Raw genomic sequence first — 26,697 nt, 5'->3', positions numbered from 1 at the left:
CTGGTCAACAACTCCTACCCGGGCACTTGTGTCTTTCAAGGCTTGGTTGATAGCCTTCCTCCAGCGTTGATGGCACGATTAATAACCTTTCTGAAAGGTTTTTGTGTCCTGATAAGGAGACGGCGATCACACTGTTTAGCAGCTTCTGCGCGGGACAAGACATTTATCTATACGGCACCCGAATGTCTCTGTGCTACGGGAGTGAGGGTGGCTGCGAGTTGGGAAGCTGTGACTGACGATGTTGTACTGAGTTTGGGGCGGTTGAACAGCCGAGTAGGCCAGACGGCCTACATGGTATTGGACTAGCACACCGAAATCATCGGGCGATGCTGCAAAATCAGCTTGACGTGTGAGGGTTTCCGAACGATTGCGAACAGACCTCAACGCCATGTCTGGTGGTGTGGCTGTGATTTACGTGATCACCAACTGCGCAACCAACTACGTAAGTACCAAGGTAGGTAAGTACCTGGCACCTAAGTACCTACCTAAGAGGTACGTTACCTACTTACCTGTCCGCCTGGCGCCCGACGATCTATTTTTACTTCCCTGTGATTGACAGAGGCTGGTTATTGGTTGCCGTCTGGCATATCTCGGGACAGCAAGGGGTTGCCCATGAGTGCGTCAGAATCTCACGTCGTGACATCTTGGCAAGCCGTCTGCCAAGTTGCTCCGTATGCCTGGCCATATCAATCACGACGGACGGCACCTGCACATGGGCGCTTGCAGCGGGCTGGTGGGGTCAGCCGGCGTCACCGGCTGTGTGTGGAGGGAATTGGGCCGCCAGACGCTGGTAAGCAGTTGGTGGTGCGGAGTGCGGAGTGCGGAGTGCTTGCTTCTAGTGCCTCATTACTCCGTACCATTAGTACGGACGGATGTCAAGAGGGGCCATCTTACTTAAGTACTTTAGGCTCGCGGAACTGCGCCGCCATGCAGACTTCGTCAACTGCATGCACGTCATGGCATGGCCTGGAGCCCGATGCTGGTTTCTGGCATTCGCAGCCCACGTCCACGCCCACATGTGCACACCGGTTACGGAGTACATGTTCAATGATCATGTTCTCACCTGAGGCGGAAGTCGCTTGGCCACTCACTCCTTCCTGTCTTCCAACTATCCACCAAGGTACACTTGGAGGTAAAGTACGTAGGTAGTGCCAACACAACGGACTCGACTCGTTCCCTTCATTACTCGAGACGACAGGCAGCCTTCTTCCTTTTTCCATGCACGAGGACAACACCGAGCTGCCCAACCTAGAAATCTTCCTCCTCCGGGACGCTGGCTGCATGTGCATTCTTGCTCCTACCAAACCAGACTTTGCAAAGTCACTTGCCGTTGCCCAACCCCGACATCGTACCGCCGAGCTTCCCGTGCTTCCTCGATCCCATCCTCAGCTTCTAAACTTGCCTTGGTCAAACAGTAGCACCACCGCATTGAGCGCTCAAGACACACGCCGTTCACTTTGGCTGTCGCCTGAAGCATTCAATCGTCCCTAGCAAACAAACGAATTCTCTCGCTCACCTTTGTCTCTGTTCCTCGGCCGCACCCCCATCCCGCCAATGCATTGACCGACTGCAGGCCAGCTTCAACTCCGTCTCCTGGCCTTCGACTCGTACGACACAAAAACGTTGACGCCCTTCGCCCCACTCACACATATTGCCAACCGGCTTTGTGTGCGTCCTATTCCATCCAGGCCGCACCGGATGTATTAAGCTTGAAATTCGGTCATTGCTCGCCAGCCATTTCAGTCCTCGCAGCATCTAGTATCCTTGCCGTCAGTGCTTCATTCCGTCGTCGAGAGTGCCGCCTCGGCTCTTTTGCCGCCATTCTTACTCCCGTCATCCAACAATCTTAACCAATGCTCAATTCTCTTCAAGTGCCCGGTTGCTAGGTGTTTCTGCGCCGGCACCAGCTTGTCCGGTGTTGAACGCCGCCTGCAACCGACGTGGTTCTCATCGCCCCATGATCCATCCCACTTTTCTCACGGCCCAGTCTCGACGTACAGTCAACTTTGCCAGCATGCTGGCCACGACAATGCTGCTGCTGGCTGGTCCTCTTGCATCCGCATACGAGCTAGACGTCGATTCAACAGGTTTGTATACCCATGCTCCTCTCTTGCTCTACATTACCCTTGCGCGTGCGTGCCTTGAAAAGAGCATCACCTCGTCTAATTCCTGGCCGACACAGCTTCCATCCTATCCGTGGCCAAGCAAATGGCCGCGGACCTCATCACATTCTACAATGGCGATAAACCAGGAGGAACACCCGGTCTTCTTCCGCAGCCTTACTACTGAACGTCAAAGTCCACGAGGCCCCTTGTGCAATATAGTTGTGTGCAGGACACGCTTCTCTTGATCCTGCTTATATCTGACATGTTCCAGGGTGGGAGGCCGGTGCCATGATGGGCTCTCTAATAGACTACTGGTATTACTCTGGCGACGATCAGTACAACAAGCTTGTGGAACAGGCACTGTTGTTCCAAGTCGGCGACACCAATGATTACATGCCCCGAAACCAGACATTGACGGAAGGAAACGATGACCAGGGATTTTGGGGGTTGGCTGTCATGAGTGCTGCCGAATACAAATTTCCCGACCCGCCACCGAATGAGCCCCAGTGGCTGGCGCTTGCCCAGGCTGTATTCAACACTCAAGCTGGTCGATGGGATACCGAGCATTGCAACGGAGGTCTGCGATGGCAAATTTTCAAGTGGAATCAAGGCTTTGACTACAAAAACTCCATTTCGCAGGCTTGCTTCTTCGCGCTTGGTGCAAGACTTGCCCTATACACTGGCAACAACTCGTATGCCGAATGGGCCGAAAAGTCTTGGGATTGGATGGTGGGCGTTGGATTTATTGACAAGTACTGGCGTGTTATTGACGGAGCCCACATTGGTACTAACTGCACCGATCACGTCCCCTATCAGTTTTCTTACAATGCTGGCGGTTTTATCCTCGGCGCCGCCGCCATGTACAACTATACAGAAAAGCCTGTTTGGAAAGAGAGGCTGGACAATTTGCTCAGCGCGAGCAAAGTCTTCTTTACTGGGCCAGACAAAAATATCATGACAGAAGTCGCATGCGAGCCCGTGGACCGCTGCAACTTGGACCAACAGTCGTTCAAGGCATACCTCAGTCGCTGGTTTGCCGCAATCACCAAATGGGCACCTCATACTTACGACTTTGTCATGCCGTATCTGCGGGCGTCAGCCGTCGCTGCAGCCAAGCAATGCGTTGGTGGTACGAACAAGCGCATGTGTGGCCTCAAATGGAACCAGGACAAATACGACGGCTCGACTGGTGTTGGCCAGCAGATGGCAGCAATGGAAGTGACACTTGCATGTCTGATCAAAGATAGTCCTGCTCCGGTTAGCAATGGCAATGGCGGCACCAGCAAAGGCAACCCAGGCCTCGGCGGAGGCGATATGGGACGGGACGAGCCTCGTCCCCCAGATTACAAGCGAATTACCGCTGGTGATCAAGCCGGAGCCGCTATTTTAACCACCGCCCTCCTCATGGCTCTAGTGTTTGGTCTTGGATGGATTTGCGTCGATGAAACATCGGACAAGTCTCCCCTAGAGCAATTGAAAGGCTTCCGAAAGTCTACAACGGCAGCGGTCGTCGCGGCAGCAGGTGCTGCTGCACGTAGGTCAATGAAGGAGAAGGGCGGCGTCATAATCAATTCGACTAGCAAGAGAAGCTCGACCTCCAGTGTAGTCGAGCATAACCAGGCTATAGAGGCTGCAGCCGTGACAATCGGTCACGTTCGCGGTGAGAGTGCGGGGACGCAACGAAGATTGTCTAATATGCCAATCGGTTGGCCGCGCAGGAGCTCAAAGGTAGCGAGTGATCCGGATCCTTGGCTTGACACTCCAAAACTCCCTTCACCTACATGGCCAGGGACCGGAAATTGAAGTCGACGTACTTGGTGCTTTTGATGGGAGATCATAACTTGGGGGACTGGCGTTGGTTTTGGCAAGACATACGAAGCGGGAATTTTATATGAGACACGACAATGTGGCGTCAAGGTCATGGACTGAACATAGTGTTTGCCAGATAGAATCACGACACACTTATACGCACGGTGTGTGTAGTATAAACACGATACAGAGTCTATTAATCCCAACCGCGTAACATTCCACCATGTAGATGACGACCTCGCCGTACCGTTCAAACCCGGCCGGAACCTCAACCTTCAATCCCGGTCCAACACACGCTCCGACTCCCTGCTCATAAAATTATCCCGGAGCCGATGGGCGCAAACCCACAGGCCAATGCCGTGAACGGAGTAGAGCCCTTGTCGTCGTCAACCTCCCCTTCCCTCAGTCACGTCCACCGCTTGCAAGTGTCGGTCGGCGTTTTAGCTGAAGCCTACGGCGCGGACCTGGTCCTCGATGGCTCTCTTGGAAAGCAGCGCCGCTGCAACTCGGGATTCTGGATCCCATTCAAGGGACGGGACCGCCCCCGATACATACGTCACATGAGAACTGTCAGTCGTGAGATTCCCGGCTATTGCTATTGGGGCTACCAAAATTGCTATTGGGGCTACCGCCCCACCTAGATTTCAGACCTACACCCTTAGATGCCACACCCCTCTATACATTTTTACATATAACGCCCTGGCAACACAGCGATTATCACAAAAATAGCAGCACACAACAAAAAAAAAAACGTTACATGCTGCAGCTGCAGATGCTGTATAAGGCAGCCTTCTTGCAACAACATAATATTGCTAAAAACACTAAAATATAGATTAAAATAACAGTTAACAGCTTACTTAATTGCCTTAACTAAGCTCTTAAAGTTGCTGCTGCTGCTACTAAGTTAATCTAAGCATCTATTAATCTGCAATACAAGCAGACCTTGCAGAGCAAGCTGTAAGTTAATAACGCCGCTAAAGACTTAACATTCTATCTATATAGCAATTAGATAACTATATAAATAACAGCTAAAGTAGATTAATTAAGGGACAGGCAATTAAGCTAGATATTAAGGAAATTATCCCTTAAATACAGCTAGAAGAGCAGCAGCAGCTTTAATAAATAACTCCTTAGGAGCTAAGGCAGCAGCTATAACAGCCCTAGAATAATTAATAGGCCGGAAAGTAAATATATTAAACAAAAACACTAGAAATTGCATTTTTAAGCAAATTAGAGCCTGCCTATGCTGGCGCTGTTAAAAAATTCACTAATATTAATTAACTACTTTTACATTTAATTAAGAGCGGCTGCAACTATATAGGTGTATGTAAAAATGTATATAGAGGTGTGGGAAGCTAGCCACTAGACCGAATTTGGATGGTAGTGGGGCGATAGTAGCCCCAATAGCAATTTTGGTAGCCCCAATAGCAATAGCCAGATTCCCGGCGCCGATGGGCCAATTACCAAATCGAGACGGCCGGGCGGAGGTCCGTCGCCCCACTTCCCACTTCGCCGGGAGACCGGGGCGCATTCCCACGCAGGCTCACTCCGTACCCTGCCTGGGCTTGGGAATGGTGCGGGGTTGGGATGTTGCTGTGTGCCGAGTTGAGTTGCGCTGGGACCCGAGCACGGCACACACCCCTCCTCCCTCCGCAGCGGAAGTGTTCTACCCGGCATGCGTCAATCTTTCTGGATGTTTTTGGATATTGCAGTTGGCGAGGCGCACCGTCTGGTTTTTGCTTTTTTTCTCCTGCAGACGTTGCGGATTGATGATGACGTGGCAGGGGAGCTGGCTGTAAACTTTAACTGCGGATGCCAAGGGGCCAGATTACAAGTTTGAATTTCATTGACAATGACTCGCGCGTGCGAGGTGCGAGGTGTGAGGCCAGTTGTCTCTAGTAGTTGATCCATTCCGAGGCCGGCCGACGCCGGTGTGGACCCTCGATGGGTCGGGACAACTGATCTTGAATTTTGCACGACAAGACTTGTTCTCGTTTCTACAAAACGCCAACCAGACTTGCTATTCATTCTGTTGTAGCCTTTGTCGTCTCACGGGTTGCCGGTACCGATAGTGAGTTGATTGCGGTGCACATCGCATCCTTGGTCGGTCCCGGGTAGGTTCAACATCGTGTGCCCCAGAATTTCACCCCTCGCGGCGACTCGTGGGCGATTACGACGCACGTTTCCCCTTGCCAAGTTAGCCGGTCCAACATCACTTCCGCATCAACATCCAGTCTGTCCTGTGCTCCGTCAATGACACTCCGGCACGGCAGGTAGCCAGCTCTTTGGGGTCGACAAACATGGCCCCGGCAAACAGACTCGACACAGACCAGCCCAAGGCGAAGCGCGGCGACGGCGCATCACTCCTCTCTCCCGTCGCATACGACGACGACGCGGCGTCCCTGCATTCCCGGAGCGACCAAGACACAGACAGCGATGACGACCAGCTGCAGCTGCGGGCGCGGAACAGCCGTGAGCTGCGCGCCGCCGACAGCATTGTCTTGATGGAAGAGGAGGAACTTGACCGTTTGGTCACTTCGTCCCGGCGGCAACAGGAGCGCCAACGACGGGGCTCCGGACTGTCTGTTCCCGGTGCCTTGAATATATTTGCCCGTCGAGGGAGCTCGTCGCAGTTGTCGTCGCCCAGCGCTTCCACGGAGAACCTGGTGCTGGAGAAGCGAGAGGCCAGGCGGGCCCGAAGAAAGCAGAACAAGACCAGGTTAATCGAGGACGCCCGCCACGGCGAGGACGGCGAATTGATGTACGAGATGGAAGAGGGCGGCATGAAAGAGGGCAGTTCCACCGGCGACAGCAGCGAACGAGAAGACAGTGGAGAGGCGGACCGACGGCGACTGAATCTCGTGGCACAGGCGAGGAACAGCCGCGGCCGCAGCTGGCGGAGATGGATCTTTTTGCATTCACTCATCGCCGTCGGCTTTTCCATCCTCGTCCTGGTTGCGTGGAAGCTGTCGAGGACTGGGCGGAGCGGACCGCCCAAGCAGCCCCTGGTCAGCAACGGAACAGCTCTCTTCGCGCCAACCACAATCATTCTCAGCCTGGACGGCTTCCGGGCTGATTTCCTGCAGAGAGGACTGACGCCCGCGCTCGGCGCCCTGGTCAGGGAGGGCGTCTCGCCGCAGTACATGACGCCGTCCTTTCCGTCCCTCACGTTCCCCAACCACTACACCTTGGCAACGGGGCTGCACCCCGAGTCGCACGGCATCGTCGGCAACACGTTTTGGGATCCAGACCTGAAGGCCGAATTCTACTACACAGACCCGGCACGGAGCCTGGACGCCAAGTGGTGGGGGGGCGAGCCCTTCTGGGTGACGGCCGAGAAGCAGGGGATTCGCGCCGCGGTGCACATGTGGCCCGGCAGCGAGGCCGCCATCCAAGGCACCTTTGCCAGCATCGTCGATAAATTCAACGGCAACGAGCCGCTGGACCGCAAGGTCTCCAGAATACTGGGCTTCCTCGACATGCCGGGCCAGGAGAGGCCGGCTGTCGACGCGAGGCGTTCACGACCGCAGCTGATCGCGGCGTACGTGCCCAACGTCGACACCGACGGCCACAAGTACGGCCCCAACAGCACGGAAATCAGGTCGACCATTCGGTCCGTCGACGCCATGGTCAACGAGCTCCTCGAGGGCCTCGAGGCCCGCAACCTCACCCACATCGTCAACGTCATCGTCGTGTCTGACCACGGCATGGCCACCACGGACACTTCTCGAGTGCTTCAGCTCGAGGACCTGGTAGACCCGGCCGACACCGAGCACACCGACGGCTGGCCACTGTACGGTCTGCGGCCCAAGGACGACGGAGACACGCGGCGACTCTACGACCAGCTCAAGCACAAGGCCGCGTCTCAACCCGGCTTCGACGTCTACCTCCGCGACGTCGACATGCCGGAAAGATATCACTTCTCGCACAACCGCCGCATCGCGCCGCTGTGGATCGTGCCCTGGACGGGATGGGCCATTTCCACCAGGGACGAGTTCGTGGTCAAGGAAGCCCAGGAGAAGGGCCTCGTGTACCACCCTCGCGGCCTGCACGGCTACGATAACGAACAGCCCCTGATGAGGGCCATTTTCATCGCCCGAGGACCAGCGTTTCCGCACCCGGCGAATAGCAGGGTCCGACATTTCCGTAAGCTGACTTCCCCTTCCCCTCCCCCTTGCTCGGTGTCGTTTCGTTTTACTGTTCTCCCCCCTCCGCTCTCTGCAGGAGGCGGCATTGCTGACGAGGCTCTTTTCGCGCCAGAAAACCTCGAAGTGTACAACATTGTGTGCGACTCTCTGGGCCTGGAGCCGCGGCCTAACAACGGAACGCTGCGACTGCCGCTCGGACCAGTCGGCAGCCACGACGACGCGAAGCCCCAGGAAGTACCGCAAGATCCGCCGCCAGCCCAGCCTACCGAGTTTGTCCATCCTGAGCGGCCGACCAAGCCCAAGCCCAAGCCCGAGCCCTCTGCGCCGGCGATTGGCGTTGATCCGCCGCCGGCTGACGCCCATCAGCCCACGCGGCCGACGAAACCTAAAGCATCATCTTCGTCCTCATCCTCATCATCATCATCATCATCGCCTTCTTCCTCCTCAGCCTTGGTAGCTGATGACGACGAGCCAAAACGGCCGACGAGGCCTCCTACGCCGCCCACCACCACCACACAAGTCCCCCCGGCGGAAGCCACAACGGGCCACGGAGACAGGGAGGGCCGGCAGACGCCCGACAAGGCAAAGGGCCTGTGGGAGTGGATCAAGAAGGCGGCGGAGGGGGTTTGGGGTACAATCGCGGGCTCTGGGTAGCGTGCACACGTAGAAATGCTCATGTTCGTTTTCCATTGATGCGAGGAGCCTGTGCGAAACAAACGTCTGCCTGCACTGGTCTGGTCTAGAAACTCTAAACTCCCAAGTCCCGTCTTCTCCTGACACGTCCAAAGACTCCAAAGATGCGGCATCCGACATCCGACATGCGCCCTTGGCGAGAGTCCCTCGCAGACAATGCCGCCCTTCCGACATATAGGCTCTGCTGCGTCATCCACTCTACAAAGGCATCTCGACTGCGATGCCTGAGGGAATATGGTTCAGCCCCAAGTTGCCATCTGGGCATCCGTGCCAAGGTTCCTCCGAGGCTGGCCCATTCGCCGTCGTGGTGGTTGGGGCCTGTTTCGACGGTGCCGTATAAGCCAAAGGGTTGTATTGATCCCCTCCTTTCCCCCAAACGCACGCAGTAACCAGTGACCAGTAACCAGGGGACCGCCCTTTTACGAACACACACACGCCAGACGACCCCGTCTACACGAAACTACTCGGCGATTGCGGCAGGAGCCGTGGGGACCTTGTCGAGGCAGTGTTGCTGATCAAACTCGCTCTGGCCCTCCTCCAGCGCCTTGATGAGGCTCTTGGCGACGCTCCGTGCAACGTTTCGAGCGACGGCGGGGACCTTGGAAATCGTGCAGTCGATGAGAGCCTTGCTGTGGACGTTGATGTCGGCGGTTATTTTGCGGACGAGAGGGCAGTGGCCGCCGTTTTCGACGTCGGCCTTCCTGGCCTTGCAGTCGGCGAGCAGCCTCCTGCCCTTGAAGTCGAGGTCCTTGACGGGGGCCCGGAGGCCCATGGCGTCGTGCAGGGCCAGGCCGGGCTGGGCGTCGACGGTCGCCCTTCCCTTCTGCAGCGTCTGTATGACGGCCTGGGCGGCCTCCTCGACCGCCGTGGTGCTGTTGGTGTAGGCTCGGATCTGGGCGTCGAGGTCGTCGACCACCCTGCCGACGTCGTTCATGACACCGGCGATTGCCTTGATGTCACGCCCGGCAAGGTAGCCGGCGGGCTGGGCGACGCCGGCGGCGACGCTGGTGGCCAGACAGGTGACTGCAAGGAGCTTCATGTTGGACGTGAAGCTCGGGAGGAGAATGGGGAATTTGTTTTCGGTGGACAATCTACAACAGTCGGTGTGACTGGAGGTTGGGTTTGGCTGTCTCGTCTCGGTTGCTTGAACAGCGCGGAAGGTTCTTCCAGTCCAGAAAGGAGACAAATCGTCACGGAGACCGGGCTTCGGGGAGTCTGGGTCCACCGTGGGCTTTTATACCTGACGGGAGGGCATCCTGCGATCGATGATCACTTTACATGGCGCCGCTAGGGAGTCCAGAAGCTCTGAGGTGGACTGACGGGCGGGGAAGGCCAACGATCCAAGAAGCACGGGCGGCTTCGAGGCTGAGCAAACAGCTTGGATATGGATACGCTTTCTCACGCCGTCATCAAAGGCTTCTGAGGAGCCCGCGTGGGTGCTGCCCCGTGTTGAACAGGTTGGCGTGGTTCTTTTTTTTTTTTTTACCCTCACCCAGGGCGGCCCTCGAAAGCTTGCATCACGGCAAGAGCTAGCGGTACTGTCCTGCGACCGGGCCGTGACAGATGGCCACGAGTGCTCGCTCTTATCGGGCGAGGACTGAGAGAGGGCGGCACGTCAAAGTCTATGATACCGTCGTCCCGCTGGCTCGGAGCTAGATCGAGACGAGGCGGGAGATGGCTTCGGGCCGACGGCCGTATTGCTCACTTAGCTAGTCCCAAATTCTCCTTGGGCCTGAAGCCCCCTCCTTGTTTCTGAAGGATGGCGTCTGCTCAATGGTGGAAATAGTCATGCAAGCTGTGGCGACGACAGGTCCTTGGTGGAGTTTCCAGAGTGGTGATTCGGTCACCGAGCGCCGGGCGCCAGGTTAAGTTTGCTTGTGCCTGTAGCAGAGACTGTCGGGCGCATGCAGAGCAAAGATGGAGGCGTCTTCCGGAGGCTTACGGTTCGCACGATGCTGGCAGACTGAGGGCGTGGCGTCGTCCATGATTGACTGGCCTTTGCTGCATTTGGTCCAGCCGCGATCCTAGAGACTCGAATCTGGAGCCATTCAAGGTTTCGGTGCATCAATATCGCCTGGCGTCTTTCGTGGGTGCCGCGAGGCCATGGCGGCTTCTCGCTCCTTGTTCCAGGATAGTCGAGCGGAAAGCGGTCCTTGGGGTCGGGTGCCTCGGGGTGAGTACGGCGGTGTCCAGAGTTGGCGCTCGAAAGCCGTCAGCAGCTGTCGAATGCGCCTCGTGGAGAACCGACTCCTCGTCAAAAGCTTCATGTTTTTAAGCGTGTGGGAGCCAGAGCCAGGAGGACAGATTGTTGTTGACGACGCACCTCGATGCCACCCACGTGGCTCGTCCAAAAGGGGCAAAGCGCCGTGCCAGCGAGACCTCGCTTACACTCTTTCAAGAGGTCATCAGTTCTGGACAGAAAAAGTACATACTGCTCTGTGCGGGTAAAGCCGCATGGAATCCACACTCGCCATCTTGTGTGTCGAGTTTCAAGCTTGGCTAGTCGGAGAAAGTGAAGCCGCCGCCTGCGCTGTCTGGGAGAGCAGCAACTCCGTCGACTTGGCCAACACATTTCCCGACCTTGTAACTGTGCTCAAGCACCTACGTAGGCACTTGGAACCTGGCAACCTGTTCATGCGGCTTTTGCTGCATTACTAGCAGCTCTCGACCCCTTGTTGTCGTACTTCTCGTGGCTAGTGCTGTAAATGAGAGCATGTGTTGGGGATAGGATGAATCAAAGCCGTAAACCATGTATAATGCGTACGAATGCGCGAGATGAAATACGTACTATCACAACATGGTGAATTTGTTTGAAGGTGGAGAATCCAGAATCTGGAATACAACTCGGCAACATTTTGTCCTTCCAACTCTGTCCACTGTTGCCGAGTTGTAATTTCAATTTTCCAGATTCTGGATTCTTCACCTTCAAACATGACAAGCGAGGACCTCACCCTGGGCGCCGAGCGCCCCACATTCCTTGGACAGCCCACCAATCATCATCACACCAGGACGCGTCGCACCCCGTCGGCCCAATCTGACGCGCCGCCAATCGATAAGAATTTCCGAGAAATTAATAACCCGTCGCTTGTGTCGTGGCAGCGCACTGCCCATCGCGAGGACGACATCGCATCCCCGCCGCTCGACCAGTCAACTGCTTCAACGAGGCCTGGGCTCCGTTCGTTCGTTCGCTCCCCTTCCCCAACCCTTTCCTTTTGTGCCTCACTTCGTCCCTGAATTTTTCTCCGTACCAATCCAGCTTTTCCCGCGACGTGTCGGGGTGGTGCTGGGTTCCACAGCTCGCCTCGTTGTCCAAAGCGCACGGATGCCTGCGTCTCACTTGCCTGGCTTGCAGGACTTCAGGGGTGGATATGGCAGATGCATCAATCATGGATAATAGAATTGGAGAGGCCATGGAGGAGTTGACCGTACAGCAGGTCATACTCAGCTCCCTACAAGACCAGGTCTGGGACGGCATCGAGGAGGAGCGGGCCCAAGTACTTGGCGATATTGAGCGACTGAAGCGTCTCGTCAAGAGGCTGGAACGAGAGGCACGCGCATACGCCGACCATCAAGATGGTGAGTCTTGTCGCCATTCGCATTTGCGTCGCTGGATACCACCAACAAGCCCTGACACCTGGTGACGTCGCTGTTGCACGACCTAACTCTGGTTCTTTAGATGTTTCTCGCTCGACATCGCAGAAGCAATCTCCATCCGAATCTCCATCCGGCTCATCAAACAGTGAGGACCTTTTTTTTTTACTTTCTTTTTTCTTCTTCCTTTTCCAAGGTCTTCTACCTTTGTTGTTACATCCCAGAACCGTCTCCGAAACCGAGTCCGTGAATTCATTCACGGTCCACGCAGTCGACCGACCCATGTAAAATGCCGGTCATGTTTCACTAGGACACTCGACGAACTCTGGGTGTACTCCAGGTTGTGGGCCACGGGACTCAAATTTGCACTTCACTTGCCTGCATTTCAACCAGAGCCTGACCTTGGCCGGCCGTTACGAAGTGATCGTCTGTCGGTGACTCCCGTGCCAGCTGCATGATTTGGCAAGTGCCCGAGAACAACCGCAGTCAAAGTAGTGCACAACCTGCACTCCGTAACACAGCAGATGCAAACCTTGGCCTCACGTATATATGGCTCCTGCGGCTCCTGCATCTCCGTGGAAATCCCTTTCCGCATTTCTAACCGATGACTTTACAGAACATCCACGCCCTCAACATCGAACGCCCGTCGTGACGGCCGGGCGCTCCATCAAGATGGATACCCTTCCCGGTGATCACGACATTTGGGGCAGCCCATCTTCAGTATCTTTGCCAAGCAGAAAGAGGGATATTCGGGCCACTGATGCTTTTACCATGGATGGGCAGAACAAGTCTCGGCGCACTACTCCTACTCCCGGAGGCAACCATCCCTCAACCCCTTCCAGATATAACGACTCCGAGCTCTTTGATATTATTGATCTCACTGGGTATCCCTTCGCCCATAGCCACGCAGTCACTTGCTCATTTGCTGACAATGATAGCGACGACGTCGACTTCGATTCCACCTTAATCGCCGAACAAATCCGGGAGCAACAGCGCCGAGAACAGGAAAACCGAGACAGGAAAATGGCCATGGAACTTGGGAGCCTGCCCTCCCCGCTCATACCAACCTCCAACATCAACTCACTCGAACCAGACGCTTTTTCAAGGATCATGGCTACAGAGCGAGCAAACACAAGAGGGCCGACAGGATGGAACTGGCAGTCTTCACCGCCACCCAGCACTCAAACACCGGCGCCGCCTACAGATAGGAAGGGAGCCTCAGTCCCAGGGTCGTATGATCCGAACTGGGACAGCCCAAGCCCGTGGGATAGACCTCCAGTGCCCACACTGCGCAGCAATGGATTTAAAGATGTTGGCATGAACTCGCCTGGTGGAAATGGCTCGAATTCTTCGTGGTCTAACGCTCCGCTGAATTCACCGTTTACTAGTATGAGAAATCAGCTTTCGAACCCGGCGCTCACAAATGCCTTCCAGCCTCACTCGCTGTCACGACATGTGTCAAACGGGATATCATGGCTGCCGAAAAATAATGGCTCTGCTGTTGCAAACGTCATCGAACAGACCAGCATGTTTGATTTCACAAATGGGCTAGACGCATTTGGCAATCCACTGCCTAGTCGTTTGACAAATGTGCTTGGTGACGATGACGAGTCACCTATGACGGGAAAGGAGCTGGATGACTTGCTGGGGAATATTCGCCCCGACGTAGATATTCCTGAGAGTAATCGCGGGATTGGTCCCCCAGGGCTGAAGTTCCCCCTTTATCGCCACCAGGAAGTTGCGCTTACTTGGATGAAACAAATGGAAGAGGGGACTAACAAGGGCGGCATCCTGGCCGACGACATGGGATTAGGCAAGACGATTTCCACCTTATCTCTTATGCTTGCCAACCAATCCAACTGTCGTCCAAAGGTAAGTTGGGTATAGTCTTATCTAAACGCACCTCACTTACACGCGCTGCAGACCAACTTGATTATTGGCCCTCTTTCGTTGGTCCGACAATGGGAAGAGGAACTACAAAAGAAGACGAAGCTTGCGCACAGATTCTCCGTGTTTCTGTATCATGGCAGAAAAACGACCACGGATGAACTTCTCAAGTACGACGTTGTGCTCACCACCTATGGCACTTTGGCGCAGGAACTCAAGCGCCGCGAGAAGTTCATTGAAGAAAATAAAGATAGGAACATCAACTTCAATGATAAGTCTTGTACGGCTAGATTTCCGCTGCTACACCCAGAGAAAGCTGTCTTTCACCGCGTCATCCTGGACGAAGCACAATGCATCAAGAATAGGAATACGCAAACGGCAAAAGCTTGCCACAGCTTGAGGGCTACCTATAGGTGGTGTTTGACCGGCACCCCAATGATGAATGGGATTCTCGAGCTCTATTCCCTCTTGAAGTTTCTACGTATAAAGCCGTATAATGCATGGGAGAACTTCCGTCGGGTACGCAACCAAGTGCAATCAAGTCGGAGTGTGGACCTGACACCTGGAGCTAACATCTGCATAGACTTTTGGTGTATTGTTCGGCCAGAGAGGCGACCCTAAGAGTATTGCCATGAGCAAGCTTCGAGCACTGCTCAAAGCAATTATGCTACGCCGAAAGAAGGACTCGATGCTAGACGGCAAGCCGATATTGGAACTTCCCCCGAAGAGCGAGCATATCGTGTATGCGGAGCTATCCGTCGACGAGCAACACTTCTACAAACAACTCGAGCAGAAGTCCCAAGTGGTTTTCAGCAAGTACCTCCGGGAGGGGAGTGTCGGAAAGAATTATTCAAGCATTCTTGTGCTGTTGCTCCGACTTAGACAAGCATGCTGTCATCCCCACCTCAACCTGGACGTCGACGATGCAGTCAATCCTGTCAGCGGTGCTGATGTGGAAAATCTGGTCAAGGAACTGGATGCATCTATCGTAGAGAGGATCAAGGGTGTCGAAGCGTTTGAGTGCCCCATTTGCTACGATGCAGTACAGTGTCCAACATTCTTCATCCCCTGCGGTCACGATAGTTGCAACGACTGTCTGTCCCGGCTTGTCGACAATGCCATCTCGCAGAACCTCCACGAAGGCAGCGAAAGCGACAAGGCTAAGTGCCCTGTGTGCCGAGGCGTCTTTGAACCACGGAAATGTTTCACTTATGACATGTTCAAGAAAGTCCACATGCCAGAGACCGTGGAACAATCAACCAAGGTGGGACCAGAGTACGATGACTCCAGCGAAGATGAAGAGGGTGATTTTGAAGACGGGTATTCCGCGGATGAGATTGACAGCCAAGGGAACCTCAAAGGATTCATCGTCTACGACGACGACGAGCTCGCCGACATCGACGACCTGAAAAAGGAGGTCTCCACCCCTGACACCCAAGCGCAAAAAAGGACCAGGAAGACTACAACCAAAGGCAAGGGGAATGGAAAGGGGAAGGGGAAGGGGAAGGACAAGGGCAAGGGCAAAGACAAGAAACCAGACGTGAAGCCCTCCATGCTCAAGAGCCTCCGCTTGGAGGCAGTCAAGAACCGCCAAGCATACAAGCGATATATGCGGTACCTACGCAGGACGTGGATGCCAGCAGCCAAAGTCACCGAATGCATGAAGCTGCTCAAACAGATACAAGAAACGGGCGAAAAGACAATCATATTCTCCCAGTGGACGCTGCTCCTGGACCTCCTGGAAGTGGCCATGTGGCACGAGCAGTTCCCCAACAAGCCGCTTCGGTACGACGGCAGCATGTCTGGGGACGAACGCAGCGCTGCAGCTAAGAACTTCAGAGACCGGCCCCAGCACGATGTCATGCTCGTGTCCCTGCGCGCGGGCAACGCGGGCCTCAACCTGACGGTCGCTACTCGCGTCATCATCATGGATCCCTTCTGGAACCCGTACATTGAGATGCAGGCCATTGACCGGACCTACCGCATAGGACAGCAGAAGGAGGTGGAGGTGTATAGAATCCTGACCAAGGAAACAGTAGAAGACCGCATCGTCGCGCTGCAGGAGAAGAAGAAGGAGATTGTGGAGGCGGCGCTCGACGAGACGGAGAGCATGAAGATAGGCCGTCTGGGCGTCGACGAGCTCAAGTTTTTGTTTAATGCGCACTGAGGACGCTGCCGCCACTTTTTTTGGCCTTTCTTTTTTTCTTTTTCTTTTGCCACAACGGGGTGGCTGTGTTGCGTGCCACGGCGTGAATCGGGATTGTGGATATCAAGCGTGGGAAGTTTGCGACTTGGCTTGAATGCGGAATGGACCATATGGACTACGATTATCTTACATTGCTACAGACTAGACTGCATGAGCTTACGTAGATCAATACACGGCTTAGTGCGAGTGTCGCGGCTGCTGGGACGCGAATAGAATGGAAATTTATTGCATTGGGTATATCTATCCTCATGTACATGGCGCTGCCGTGCCGTGCTCCTTGGTTCCCGGCCTCAAGGCGTTCCTGGCGCCCCGGGTACGCGACTGCCGGGGCGAGTCGAACGGCAGAACGGTTCGGCGGCGGACGGCCTGTGGCCTTGCTAGGGCCTAGACCTGCTCGTTTCGCGGGCGACCAGGTCGTCTAGGTTTTGGGGCTCGCTGTCCAGATGGGCCGAGTCCGAGTACGAGTACGTCCACGACTCGGGCCCCCGGTTGGGGCTGCCCGCAAAGCTGCTCGTGAGGACTAGCGCGACGGGGTGCTCGTCGATGGAGAATTGGAGGACGCGGGCGTCGTCCTCCGGGTCGCGGATAGACGTGCCGCTGTGTATCCAGGGAACCGGGTCCGGGGCCGCGCACAGGGACTGGAAGAAGTGGAGGGTGACGGCGCGCTCGGTGGCGGTGCGGATGTAGCTGAAGAGGGCGTTGGTGTCGGAGTAGCCCTCTGCGTAGGGGGCGCACGTGTCCCGCAGGGGAGAGGAGGGGGCCAGGGCGACGTGGTAGAACGTCGTGGTGACGGGGAAGAGGAACGTGCGGCCGCGGACGGTGAGCGACGTGTCGGGGAGGATGGCGAGCGCCACGTTGAACTCGACGGGCTGGAGCATGTTTCGGATGAGGGATTGCGCGCCGGCCGGCTGGTTGGGGCCCTGGGCCGAGTGGTCGGCGGCGGAGAGCTGCGCCGTCCTGAGGGTGAGTGAGGCGGGGAGGCCGGCCTTTTGGAGGGCCTTGGAGACGGAGCCCAAGTAGGTTGTGCAGGAGAGGATGGCGCGGTTGGACGCCATGCGGGCGATGACGGGGCGGAGGAGGGCGTACACTTGCTGGCCTCGGGAGCGGGAGATGTGCGGCGGTATGGGGCGGATCCGCATGAGTTCGTTGTATCGGTGGGCGTAGCTGAGGAGGACGTGGAGGGAGATGAAGATTGTTTCGGCGACGGAGTTGTTGGGCAGGGAGCCGTCGCTTGCGGGACACGACTCGAGCGGTAGCAGCTCGAGGATGATCTTGGAGCGGCTGTCCACGGAGCACGTCAGTGTCGAGCCTTCTGGTCGGACGTCGTATGCCGCCAAGGTGCGTGCTTCGCGCGTCAGCTCGTGCCAGAGCTCCTGGGAGAAGATGGTGTTTCGGGCCTCGAGGATACGCGACTCCAACGACGTGTCGTCGTGGCGGCGGCGGCGCGGGACCGACCGGCCGACCACCTTGCCGTCCTGTTCGTATGTGACCACGAGCCCCTCTGACACGCCTCCCAGCCGTCCGAGGTCGAGCTCTACTGAGCCGCTGTCGCCCCTTCTCATGGGTGCGAGGCCGTTGCTTTTGAACTCGGGGGACGCTTGGAGACGGTCAGCAAATGTAGCAGAGCAGTCCTAGGATTGAGCCGACTCACCTTCGGAGAAGCCAAACTTTACCCCCAGGGTATGGCGTTCATGCGGCACCCTGCAAATAGACCAGCCGGCCTTCTTGACTGCCATGACGTCTTCCCAGTATTTGCTCTCGGCTTCGACCTCTCGTTGTAGGAACCTGCCAGCTTCGTCGGCGGCGTCCCGAGCCTGGTTGATCTGCATGAGTGTCCAGCCGGTGGCGACTTCTTCCTCATCCCTTTCCTTGTCGGGATTCAATATCGGTTCGTCGAGTTTGTCGGCGCCCAGGGTTCCAATGCCCACCATTTCTCGTAGCTGCTGAGAAAGGGTCAAGCCAGCCTGGGTTGGGCTCTGCTTTGATAAGAGCAGGGAGAGGGAGTCGAGGGTGAGCATGGCGGTGTTGCCGGCAATCCTACGCGCCGACGTTAGCTCTGTATTTTGGAAAAGGCCCCCGGGGACGTGTCTGGCATCTAATCTACACACTCAATATTCCTCAAGACCTCCATGCGCACGACGGCGGCGTCTTTGACAGGGTCCTCGTCACGGCCTGGGTCGGACACGTCGACTTCGTCTTGGTCCGAGTCGCCCCCACTGACGACTTCTCCGGATTTGATCTCATCCTGAAGTTTAGCCTCTGTCACATCGCGAAAGCCGCCGGGCTGTGCATTGACGCGCGCGATAAACTCGGCGAGGTTCTTGGGGGCCCTGTCGGCGACGGGGAAGGGTCGCAAGGACAACGGAGGTCCGTCGGGCGAAGTCATGGCCTGCGTCACCTCGATGGTCTGGAGCAGATGAGGCAGAACATCCGGGAAAACAGCCGGCGGGCATTAGGAGGAGTTGGCCGGCCTGGATGACGGCGGTTGATGTGCGTGTACCTGTATCGCGAGCTCGGATTGGGGCGGGGAGGATGAGCCACACTGGCACAGCAGCCACAGCCACACGAGGGGAGAAGCTGTGGCTGGTGGCGAACAGCTCTCTGAAGCATTCACTGTGGCCATGATCCAATTGACGCTGCTGTCCAGGAACCAGTCGACGTCCATCGTCAACCAGCACAAGCAGTGAAACATGAGATGATTTTTTTCTCTCAATCTGCTGACCTCTGCGTAATAAGACCTGCTGAGGCCGCCCGGAGTGGTGGGACGTGCCGCACCCGTTAGGGGTCGAAGGCCAGCCAGCTCCTGCACCATGGCAGCAGGGATGATGAGTGAGGGAACCAATTGTCGGTTTGGTCCTTCACGTCGCAGCGAGTTGGTCAAGCACACGTCAGTGAGCGGCTGCATTCACGAGTTTCAGCATTTTGCTGCCTGTTTCACGGGCCAAGGCCCATGGCTGGTGACTCATGAGCCGAGACTCTGGGCACGACTCCCTCAACTTGTGTGCGGGAAATGGCGTCAGCGCGTCAGTGTTGAAGCGTGTTAAGCCTGGATAAAGGGTGTTGAAGAGGCTGGAAAACATAGAGAAAAGACGAGGAAGGGAAGAGCAGAGCGAAAAATGGCAATAGAGCAGCAGACAAGATAGAAAAAAAAAAAAAAACTGATTCGAACCCCCCTTGATGTGCAACTAGTGGCGCCATCAAATGACGATGCACCACCAGACTGATGCGCCGTCAGCGAATCGTCACTGACCGGGATTCCTGGGCCTCTTTCCTCTGGCCTCTCACGACGACGCAAAGCTGCCTGCTTCTGTAATGGAGTTGACAACTTGATTGACAAGGACGAGCCGTCTTCTATCTTGGGCAAGTTGATACGAGCTCCATTGCCGAGCGCCCCTCCTTGGCCCTTTTTGCCCTCAACTCGGCCTCGCGCCTTTTCCCACCTTCGACTGACCAAACCTCGACCTCTGCCAAGCAGCCCTTCGACGTCAACTTTCTTTCGCCTCCCTGCTGGCCGACCTGCCATGGCCCGGTGCTCATGAATGCCTGGCGCGTCTCACCTCGCACTCTTTGCTAGACCTATCGATACCCTGCTTGCGCCACTGCGAAATATCCTCCTCGCCCTCTGGCGGACCCTCCTCATCCGTCTCAGCCCGCCGCCTGCTGCGACGTCGACCCTGACCAGTCCGCCACCGACACGCTCCCCAGCCATGGCTGCTCCGAGGAAGAAGATTGCCGTCATGACCTCCGGGGGCGATTCCCCGGGCATGAACGGCGTTGTTCGGGCTGTTGTGCGGACAGCCATCCACATGGATTGTGACGCCTATGCCGTCTACGAGGGATACGAAGGCTTGGTGCGCGGAGGCGACTTCATCAGGAAGATGGAATGGCACCATGTTCGAGGATGGCTCTCCGAGGGAGGCACGCTCATCGGAACTGCTCGATGCATGGCTTTCTACGAGCGACCCGGTCGGTTGACGGCCGCCAAAAACATGGTCTTGAACGGCATCGACGCCCTGATTATCTGCGGCGGCGATGGCTCCCTCACTGGCGCTGACAGATTCCGCTCCGAATGGCCGTCATTGCTCGACGAGTTGGTGACAAAGGGCGAGCTCTCCGACGACCAGGTCGCCCCGTACCAGCACCTCAACATTGTCGGCATCGTCGGTTCCATTGACAACGACCTCTCCGGCACCGACGCCACCATTGGCTGCTACTCCGCCCTGTCCCGGATCTGCGAAATGGTCGACTACATCGAGGCCACCGCCTCGTCCCACTCTCGCGCCTTCGTCATTGAGGTCATGGGACGACACTGCGGGTGGCTAGCCCTTTTGGCAGGAGTCGCGACAGGCGCAGACTTTGTCTTTATCCCCGAGCGTCCTCAGGAGCACGACTGGAGAAGAGACATGCGTTTGGTTGTCAATAGACATCGTAAGCTTGGCAAGCGCAAGACCATTGTCATCGTCGCCGAGGGCGCTCGTGACAAGGACGGGAACAAGATTGTCCCCGAGGAGATCAAGGACCTTCTCGCCGACAAGGCGGAGGGCGGTCTTGGACTCGACACTCGCATCACTACTCTGGGCCATGTTCAGCGCGGCGGTACGGCCGTCGCCTACGACCGCGTGCTCTCTACGCTTCAGGGTGTGGAGGCCGTCCACGCCGTCCTGGAAGCCACCCCCGACACTGAGACTTGCTTCATTGCCATGAACGAGAACAAGATTGTGCGCAAGCCGCTGATGAAGGCTGTCCGGGAAACCCAAGAGCTGGCCAAGGCTGTCGATGCAAAAGATTTCGACAAGGCCATGTCACTGCGTGATGCCGAGTTCGCCGACCAGTATAATTCGTATATAACAACTACGAACGTCATGATTGACGACCACAAGCTACCCCACAAGCATGTGAGTGCTGAAAGTAGACACGACCCTTGGAATGTGCAAAATACTGACGCGGCATCTCATGACGTAGCGCATGAAGGTTGGCTTCATCAACGTCGGTGCGCCAGCCGGCGGGATGAACGCAGCGGTGCGAGCAGCCGTTGCATACTGCATCGGTCGGGGACACGAGCCCATTGCCATCCATAACGGATTTGCAGGCTTTGCACGTCACCACGACGACAAGCCGCTGGGCTCTGTCCGACCCTTTGACTGGCTCGAAGTAGACGGCTGGGCGAGCAAGGGCGGCTCCGAGATTGGAACGAACCGTGAGCTGCCGGAAGAATCCGGCATGGAGCTCATTGCCAACCTGATTGAGCAGTACGAATTCGACGCTCTCTTCATCATTGGCGGCTTCGAGGCCTTTCACTCCGTGGCGCAGCTGCGGAGAGCCCGGGACGAGTATCCCTCACTGTGCATCCCCATCTGTCTCTTGCCGGCGACCATCTCCAACAACGTCCCGGGCACCGAATACTCTCTTGGATCTGACACGTGCCTGAACGAGCTCGTGAGTTACTGCGACAAAATCAAGCAGTCTGCGTCCGCCACGCGCCGGCGGGTTTTCGTCATCGAGACGCAGGGCGGCCGCTGCGGGTACATTGCCACGCTCAGCGGACTGAGCGTTGGGGCCTCGGCGGTCTACATCCCCGAGGAGGGCATCAGTCTCTCCATGCTGAACGCCGACGTCAACCACCTCAAGAATGTGTTCAAGAACGACCGCGGGCAGTCCCGCGCGGGCCGCCTCATTCTGGTCAACGAAAAGGCGAGCAAAGTGTACGATGCCAAGCTCATTGCCCACATCATCCGCGAGGAGGCTCACGACCGGTTTGAAAGCCGTGAAAGCATCCCCGGGCATGTCCAGCAGGGCGGTGTCCCGTCGCCCATGGACCGCTGCCGGGCGGTAAGATTGGCCATCAAGTGTATTCAGCACCTGGAGGACTTTGGCTGCAAGGCTCACAACCGCGTCAAGAAGGACCCCAACAGCACGTCAGTGATTGGCATCCAGGGGTCGGAGGTTGTGTTCACGGCGGTGAAGGCGCTGGAGGAGCAGGGGACGGACTGGCCCAACAGACGGCCCCGGGCTGCGCACTGGCTCGAGGTTCGTGACGTGGTGGACATGCTGGGCGGCCGACCCGACTATCCTAGACCGGAGAGGAGCCTGACGGGACTGATTGCCAAGGACACCAAGAGAGGCCTTGTGTGATGGAGTCCAAGGCGTCGGATCAAGCGTGTTTGGTGACCTGATTTCAAAGCCCTAAAGGAAACAACTCGCCTCAACTTTTCTCCTTCTCTCTTTTTTTTTGTGACCTTGCACCTGTCTTCCCTGCCATTGGCGCTGTTGCAAGGCTGGTGGTGTAGTAATGGGTTACTCTTCATGATGGGCAGTAGAGTTGGGGAGTATCAAAAACAGCAAGATATACCTATCGGCAAGGCACTGCACGGCGTGACGTGTAGTTTTGAACAGGTGGACGAACGGCAGAGTAGTCGTTCCGCGACGCAGGGACTCCAATGGGCTGTCCGTCCGTCCGCCTGCCTGCCTGGTCCAGTAAGTGCTTGAGTAGACGGCCTGGGGCGGACGCAGTCGGTAGTTACTTTGGAGGTGCAAATCGTCCAGCGCGGCGCTGTCAGCGCTGTCAGATGTTTGCGGGCCGGGCTGGGGGGGGCTGGTGACACGGCCACACGGTTGACGCCCCAGGCGGCCAAGTGTCAGGTCAGGTCAGGCGGCGACGTCTGGACGCACACGCACCGGTCGTGAAATAAATACGTCATGGGGGCGGACACAAGCCGTCAGCACGTTGCTGTGCTGTGAGCTCTGGGCACCTGGGGAACGGCCAACCTTCCGGGCATCAAGGCGCTGATGCTCCGTCAGGGGCAGATGGCAGCGGTCGGGACTTGGCGTACTCGGTCACCTATAGTCAGGTGCCTGGTACCGAGTACTAAGTGCCTAGGTACCTAGCACAGAGTGGGCAGGCGGGTGGTCACGCACGCAGCCGTTGGCGGCGGGAAGGCAGCGACAGGCGTCAGTCAAGGGTCCAGTGATTGGGCAGACTGGTGACAATGACTCCCACCAAGGACTCCGAGGCGGGAGTGCTCATCTGGCCGCGCATCTCCATGTCCATTCCATAATCCTGCGGCTGAGTCCTCTTCTCCTCCCCCTCCTCCTCCTTCTCCTCCTCATGCTCACAACGTCATCGTCACCCTCTCGCTCGTCCGACGTAAGCGTCAACATTGTTGCCGCGTTCAATGTCTGCTACTTAAGCGTTGGGCCGTCCCGCTCCGCCGCCCGCCAGCCCCACTCGGTCCGCTCCTGCGCCCCTCGCGCCTGACGACGTCGACGTTGAGCTTTTCTCACGCCTCTCGACTCGTCTGCCTGACTTGAGGCTTCTGGTCCAGCCACCTTATTTTCTTTCCTTCTTTTTTCCTGTCCAAGCAGAGCAAGCAAGGCCAGCAGAGCCATCTTCATCCAGCTCTCTGCCATCTGCTCTTGTTCACTCCGATACGGGCGAGCCGGTCTTGCTTTGCTGCTTCTGCCCCGGACGACCTGAACTGAAGAGTGAGTGGCCTCCCTCGGCCACGATTCGTTCCGACGAGGCGTCAGCCGTTGGAGCTTGATACGCCTCGACCGACAATCCATCTGTCCCCAACGGCTTTGAGTCCTGAGCTCGCATACTCCTGCGTCACGACAATTTGTATTCTTTTCGGACCATTTTCTTTTTTTTCCTTGCTCTGTCGGCCAGCGAGTCTTCCTCTCCGCAGAACATCTACCCCTCACCATTTTGAAACATCGACCCCTCCACGTCCAATCCTCCAGAACAAAGGGGAAAAAGAGGTCGTCGTCCAAACAGCCCCAAACCGCCACCATGTCGCAACGTGGCGCCAGGATGACCGATTTCGAGGAAAGGGACTTCTACCCTGCTCCTCGTCGGTCCAGCGCGCGCTTCGAAGAATCTGACCGCCGTGCCTCGAGGGTCATGACACGAAGCCCTCCCCGACGACAGGAGGAACTTGACGTGCGTTTCCGCGAGAGAGAGTCGGACCGCGGCATCTCGTTCCTGCGAGATGACGCTCGAAGGTCCGAGCCTGGACAAATGGTCCTTCGTAAGCGGGACGTGGAAACCTGGGACGTCCACCGGAGCCCTAGTCCACCCCCCAGAGTGCGCGAGCAGCGCATCGTCCACAGACCGAGAAGCGAGTCGCCGCGCTATCGTGAAGTCGAGCGCGAGCGCTCAAGGACGAGGGTGACCAGGAGGAGGAGCCCTAGTCCGGCCGTGCGTTTTGTAGAGCGGCGGAGGAGCCCGAGCCCCGCTCTGAGAGAGCATATTCGCACGCGCATAGTAGAGAGAGAGAAGGAGAGGGAGCCGAGTCCCAGTCCCAGTCCCAGTCCGCCGCCGGTGATTCGGGGACCGACCATTGAGAGGGAGGTTATTACGCATTACACTGACGTCGATCATGGTAATAGCCCCATGTGTGCTGGGTCGGAACATGGCCAATTCTAGCAACTAACTCATTCTTGCAGGCGTCGTTCGGGCAAGGCCTCCCTCACCACGACCGCCCACGCACCGCGAACGCGAAACCGACATCGACATCTCCCTGTCCAAGGGCAAAACCGGGGTCGACGTCGACATCCGCCGCTCCACCAGCCGTCATCGGAGCCGCAGCCGCGAACGCCGCTCCCACTACCACGACGACGAGCTCGTTGTCCGCGACGGCCTGGACCGTCTCCGCCTCGACGACGGGCGCCGCTCCCACCGCCGCTCCCGCTCCGCCGCGCCCGTGACGTCCCCCGTCGACGAGGAGGCCGAGTTCATCACGGGCAAGATTGATTCGCGGGGCCGCATGGGCGAAGCATGGCACGGACACACCAAGGACTGGACCATTGTCGACGTCCCCCCCGGCACAGAGAGGGTTCGCATGGACGGCGTGGGCGGGGCCAGCACCGAGACAAACTGGTCCAAGTACAGCGGTGTGCGAAGGACGACATTTATCCCCGAGCGAGACGGACAGCTGGTCAGCGTGCCACGAGAGCCGTCTCCCCGCCCGGCGGCCGGCAGGGAGCACACCAGCGTCACCGTGTACGACCGCAACCGCGAGATCGACGTCGACGTCGACATTGACCGGCGATCCGGCAAGCCGAAGCTCGCGCCGCCTCCCACGCGCGACATGTGGACGGAGATCACCAAAGACCTGGTCTGCAGGGAGGCGATTGAGCAGATGGGATACGCGTACGAGGAGACCAAGTGGTTCTTTTACATTATGGAGTATCTGTCATATGTGAGTTTTTATGGTCTTGCTCCCAATCCACCCTTGGCCTCTCCCGCCCTGCCCTGGCCATCAGGCAAAGAGCGCTAACACGGGACGAACATTGTGCAGGACGAGGTCCTCCAGCTCACAGAGCTGACGGAACGGATCCGACGCCACCGCCGTTACTACAAGGAGGTTGGGTGGGAGCGTGACCACCGAGACGACTGGCATCGGTACCGGCGCCACCGTCGTCCTCACTACGAGTGGGATGACGAGCGCGTCAGGGAGCGCGAGGTGATTTATGACAGCCGTGGGCCGGCGAGGGGATACTTTCGCTAGGACAGGGGCGTCGGAGGAAGCGCAGATGGGAGGGGAGACTGGGCACGTTGCTGGAGGCCGAGGTGGGCGGCTATTTATTTTTGACGATTTCACGATGCATAACTTGGGACGGCGCAGCTAGGGTAACTACTCGGTAAACTGACGGTATCCATGGTGAACACTGAACACGGCTCGTCTTGCGCCCGGCGGGCATTTGTGCATGTGCGCAAGGGAGGGACATTTGGAGGCAAGTAAAGTGGCGCACCAGGATTCTTATCACGCATGTGTAGACTATATGGGTCGCACAAAGAAGTCGAGAAAAAGAAAAGGGAGACGGCCAAGGCAGAGCAGTGTGTGACGTTGCCTCGGAGTACCAAGTACCAACGAAATCTTGTAATTTCGCACCCCGTACGGCGTATTGTGACCGGTTGCCGTGGAAGCAGCGGGGTCTGTCTGGCTGGTTGAATGACTCCGTCCTGGTTACGGAGCACCAGCTATAACTGCAACACCAACTCAGTAGGGGTAACAAACGGAGCAAGGACCCTGCAACTTCAAGCAAGATGCAGATAGCAGCAGCCGCCAGTGACCAGGCCGCCGACGAGGCTCGCACGAGTTGTCGTCCCTAGCGCACAAGTCACACGTGTCTCGTCTGTGCGGCGTACGCGTGGGAAACGCCGGGCGGGCGGGCGCGGGCACGGCCGGTGATCCGAAACCCTGATGCCATGGATCATGGGCGGGAACAATGACGCACTATTTACGGAGTACGGAGC

General features: G+C 57.1%; 7 protein-coding genes across 7 annotated transcripts; 5 read left to right on the top strand and 2 right to left on the bottom strand.

Moving 5' to 3' along the window:
- Positions 1-2,014: 2,014 nt before the first annotated feature.
- On the top strand, positions 2,015-3,908 carry MAM_02142 (Glycoside hydrolase, family 76; the record flags this gene model as incomplete). Its single annotated transcript, XM_040820941.1, has 3 exons — positions 2,015-2,087; positions 2,183-2,263; positions 2,377-3,908. The coding sequence occupies 3 exons, from the start codon at positions 2,015-2,017 to the stop codon at positions 3,906-3,908; spliced, it is 1,686 nt and encodes a 561-aa protein (XP_040681284.1).
- A 2,306-nt stretch (positions 3,909-6,214) lies between these two features.
- Positions 6,215-8,716, top strand: MAM_02141 (ectonucleotide pyrophosphatase/phosphodiesterase family member 1; the record flags this gene model as incomplete). Its single annotated transcript, XM_040820940.1, has 1 exon — positions 6,215-8,716. The coding sequence occupies one exon, from the start codon at positions 6,215-6,217 to the stop codon at positions 8,714-8,716; it is 2,502 nt and encodes an 833-aa protein (XP_040681283.1).
- A 499-nt stretch (positions 8,717-9,215) lies between these two features.
- On the bottom strand, positions 9,216-9,794 carry MAM_02140 (cell wall galactomannoprotein Mp2/allergen F17-like protein; the record flags this gene model as incomplete). Its single annotated transcript, XM_040820939.1, has 1 exon — positions 9,216-9,794. The coding sequence occupies one exon, from the start codon at positions 9,792-9,794 to the stop codon at positions 9,216-9,218; it is 579 nt and encodes a 192-aa protein (XP_040681282.1).
- A 2,347-nt stretch (positions 9,795-12,141) lies between these two features.
- Positions 12,142-16,400, top strand: MAM_02139 (SNF2-related protein; the record flags this gene model as incomplete). Its single annotated transcript, XM_040820938.1, has 4 exons — positions 12,142-12,331; positions 12,963-14,218; positions 14,270-14,752; positions 14,817-16,400. 4 exons carry the CDS (start codon positions 12,142-12,144, stop codon positions 16,398-16,400), a joined length of 3,513 nt encoding a protein of 1,170 aa, XP_040681281.1.
- A 416-nt stretch (positions 16,401-16,816) lies between these two features.
- On the bottom strand, positions 16,817-18,825 carry MAM_02138 (RNA polymerase II mediator complex component SRB4; the record flags this gene model as incomplete). Its single annotated transcript, XM_040820937.1, has 3 exons — positions 16,817-18,036; positions 18,091-18,476; positions 18,548-18,825. 3 exons carry the CDS (start codon positions 18,823-18,825, stop codon positions 16,817-16,819), a joined length of 1,884 nt encoding a protein of 627 aa, XP_040681280.1.
- Positions 18,826-19,978: 1,153 nt separating this feature from the next.
- On the top strand, positions 19,979-22,571 carry MAM_02137 (6-phosphofructokinase; the record flags this gene model as incomplete). Its single annotated transcript, XM_040820936.1, has 2 exons — positions 19,979-21,334; positions 21,402-22,571. The coding sequence occupies 2 exons, from the start codon at positions 19,979-19,981 to the stop codon at positions 22,569-22,571; spliced, it is 2,526 nt and encodes an 841-aa protein (XP_040681279.1).
- A 1,657-nt stretch (positions 22,572-24,228) lies between these two features.
- MAM_02136 (uncharacterized protein) lies at positions 24,229-25,948 on the top strand (the record flags this gene model as incomplete). Its single annotated transcript, XM_040820935.1, has 3 exons — positions 24,229-24,820; positions 24,885-25,639; positions 25,739-25,948. 3 exons carry the CDS (start codon positions 24,229-24,231, stop codon positions 25,946-25,948), a joined length of 1,557 nt encoding a protein of 518 aa, XP_040681278.1.
- Positions 25,949-26,697: the final 749 nt, after the last annotated feature.

This window comes from Metarhizium album, assembly GCF_000804445.1.
Source record: "Metarhizium album ARSEF 1941 chromosome Unknown scaffold_3, whole genome shotgun sequence".
Taxonomy (NCBI): Eukaryota; Fungi; Ascomycota; class Sordariomycetes; order Hypocreales; family Clavicipitaceae; genus Metarhizium; species Metarhizium album.
Note: the sequence above shows the minus strand (reverse complement) of the source record. Positions and strands in the feature narration are given on the sequence as shown.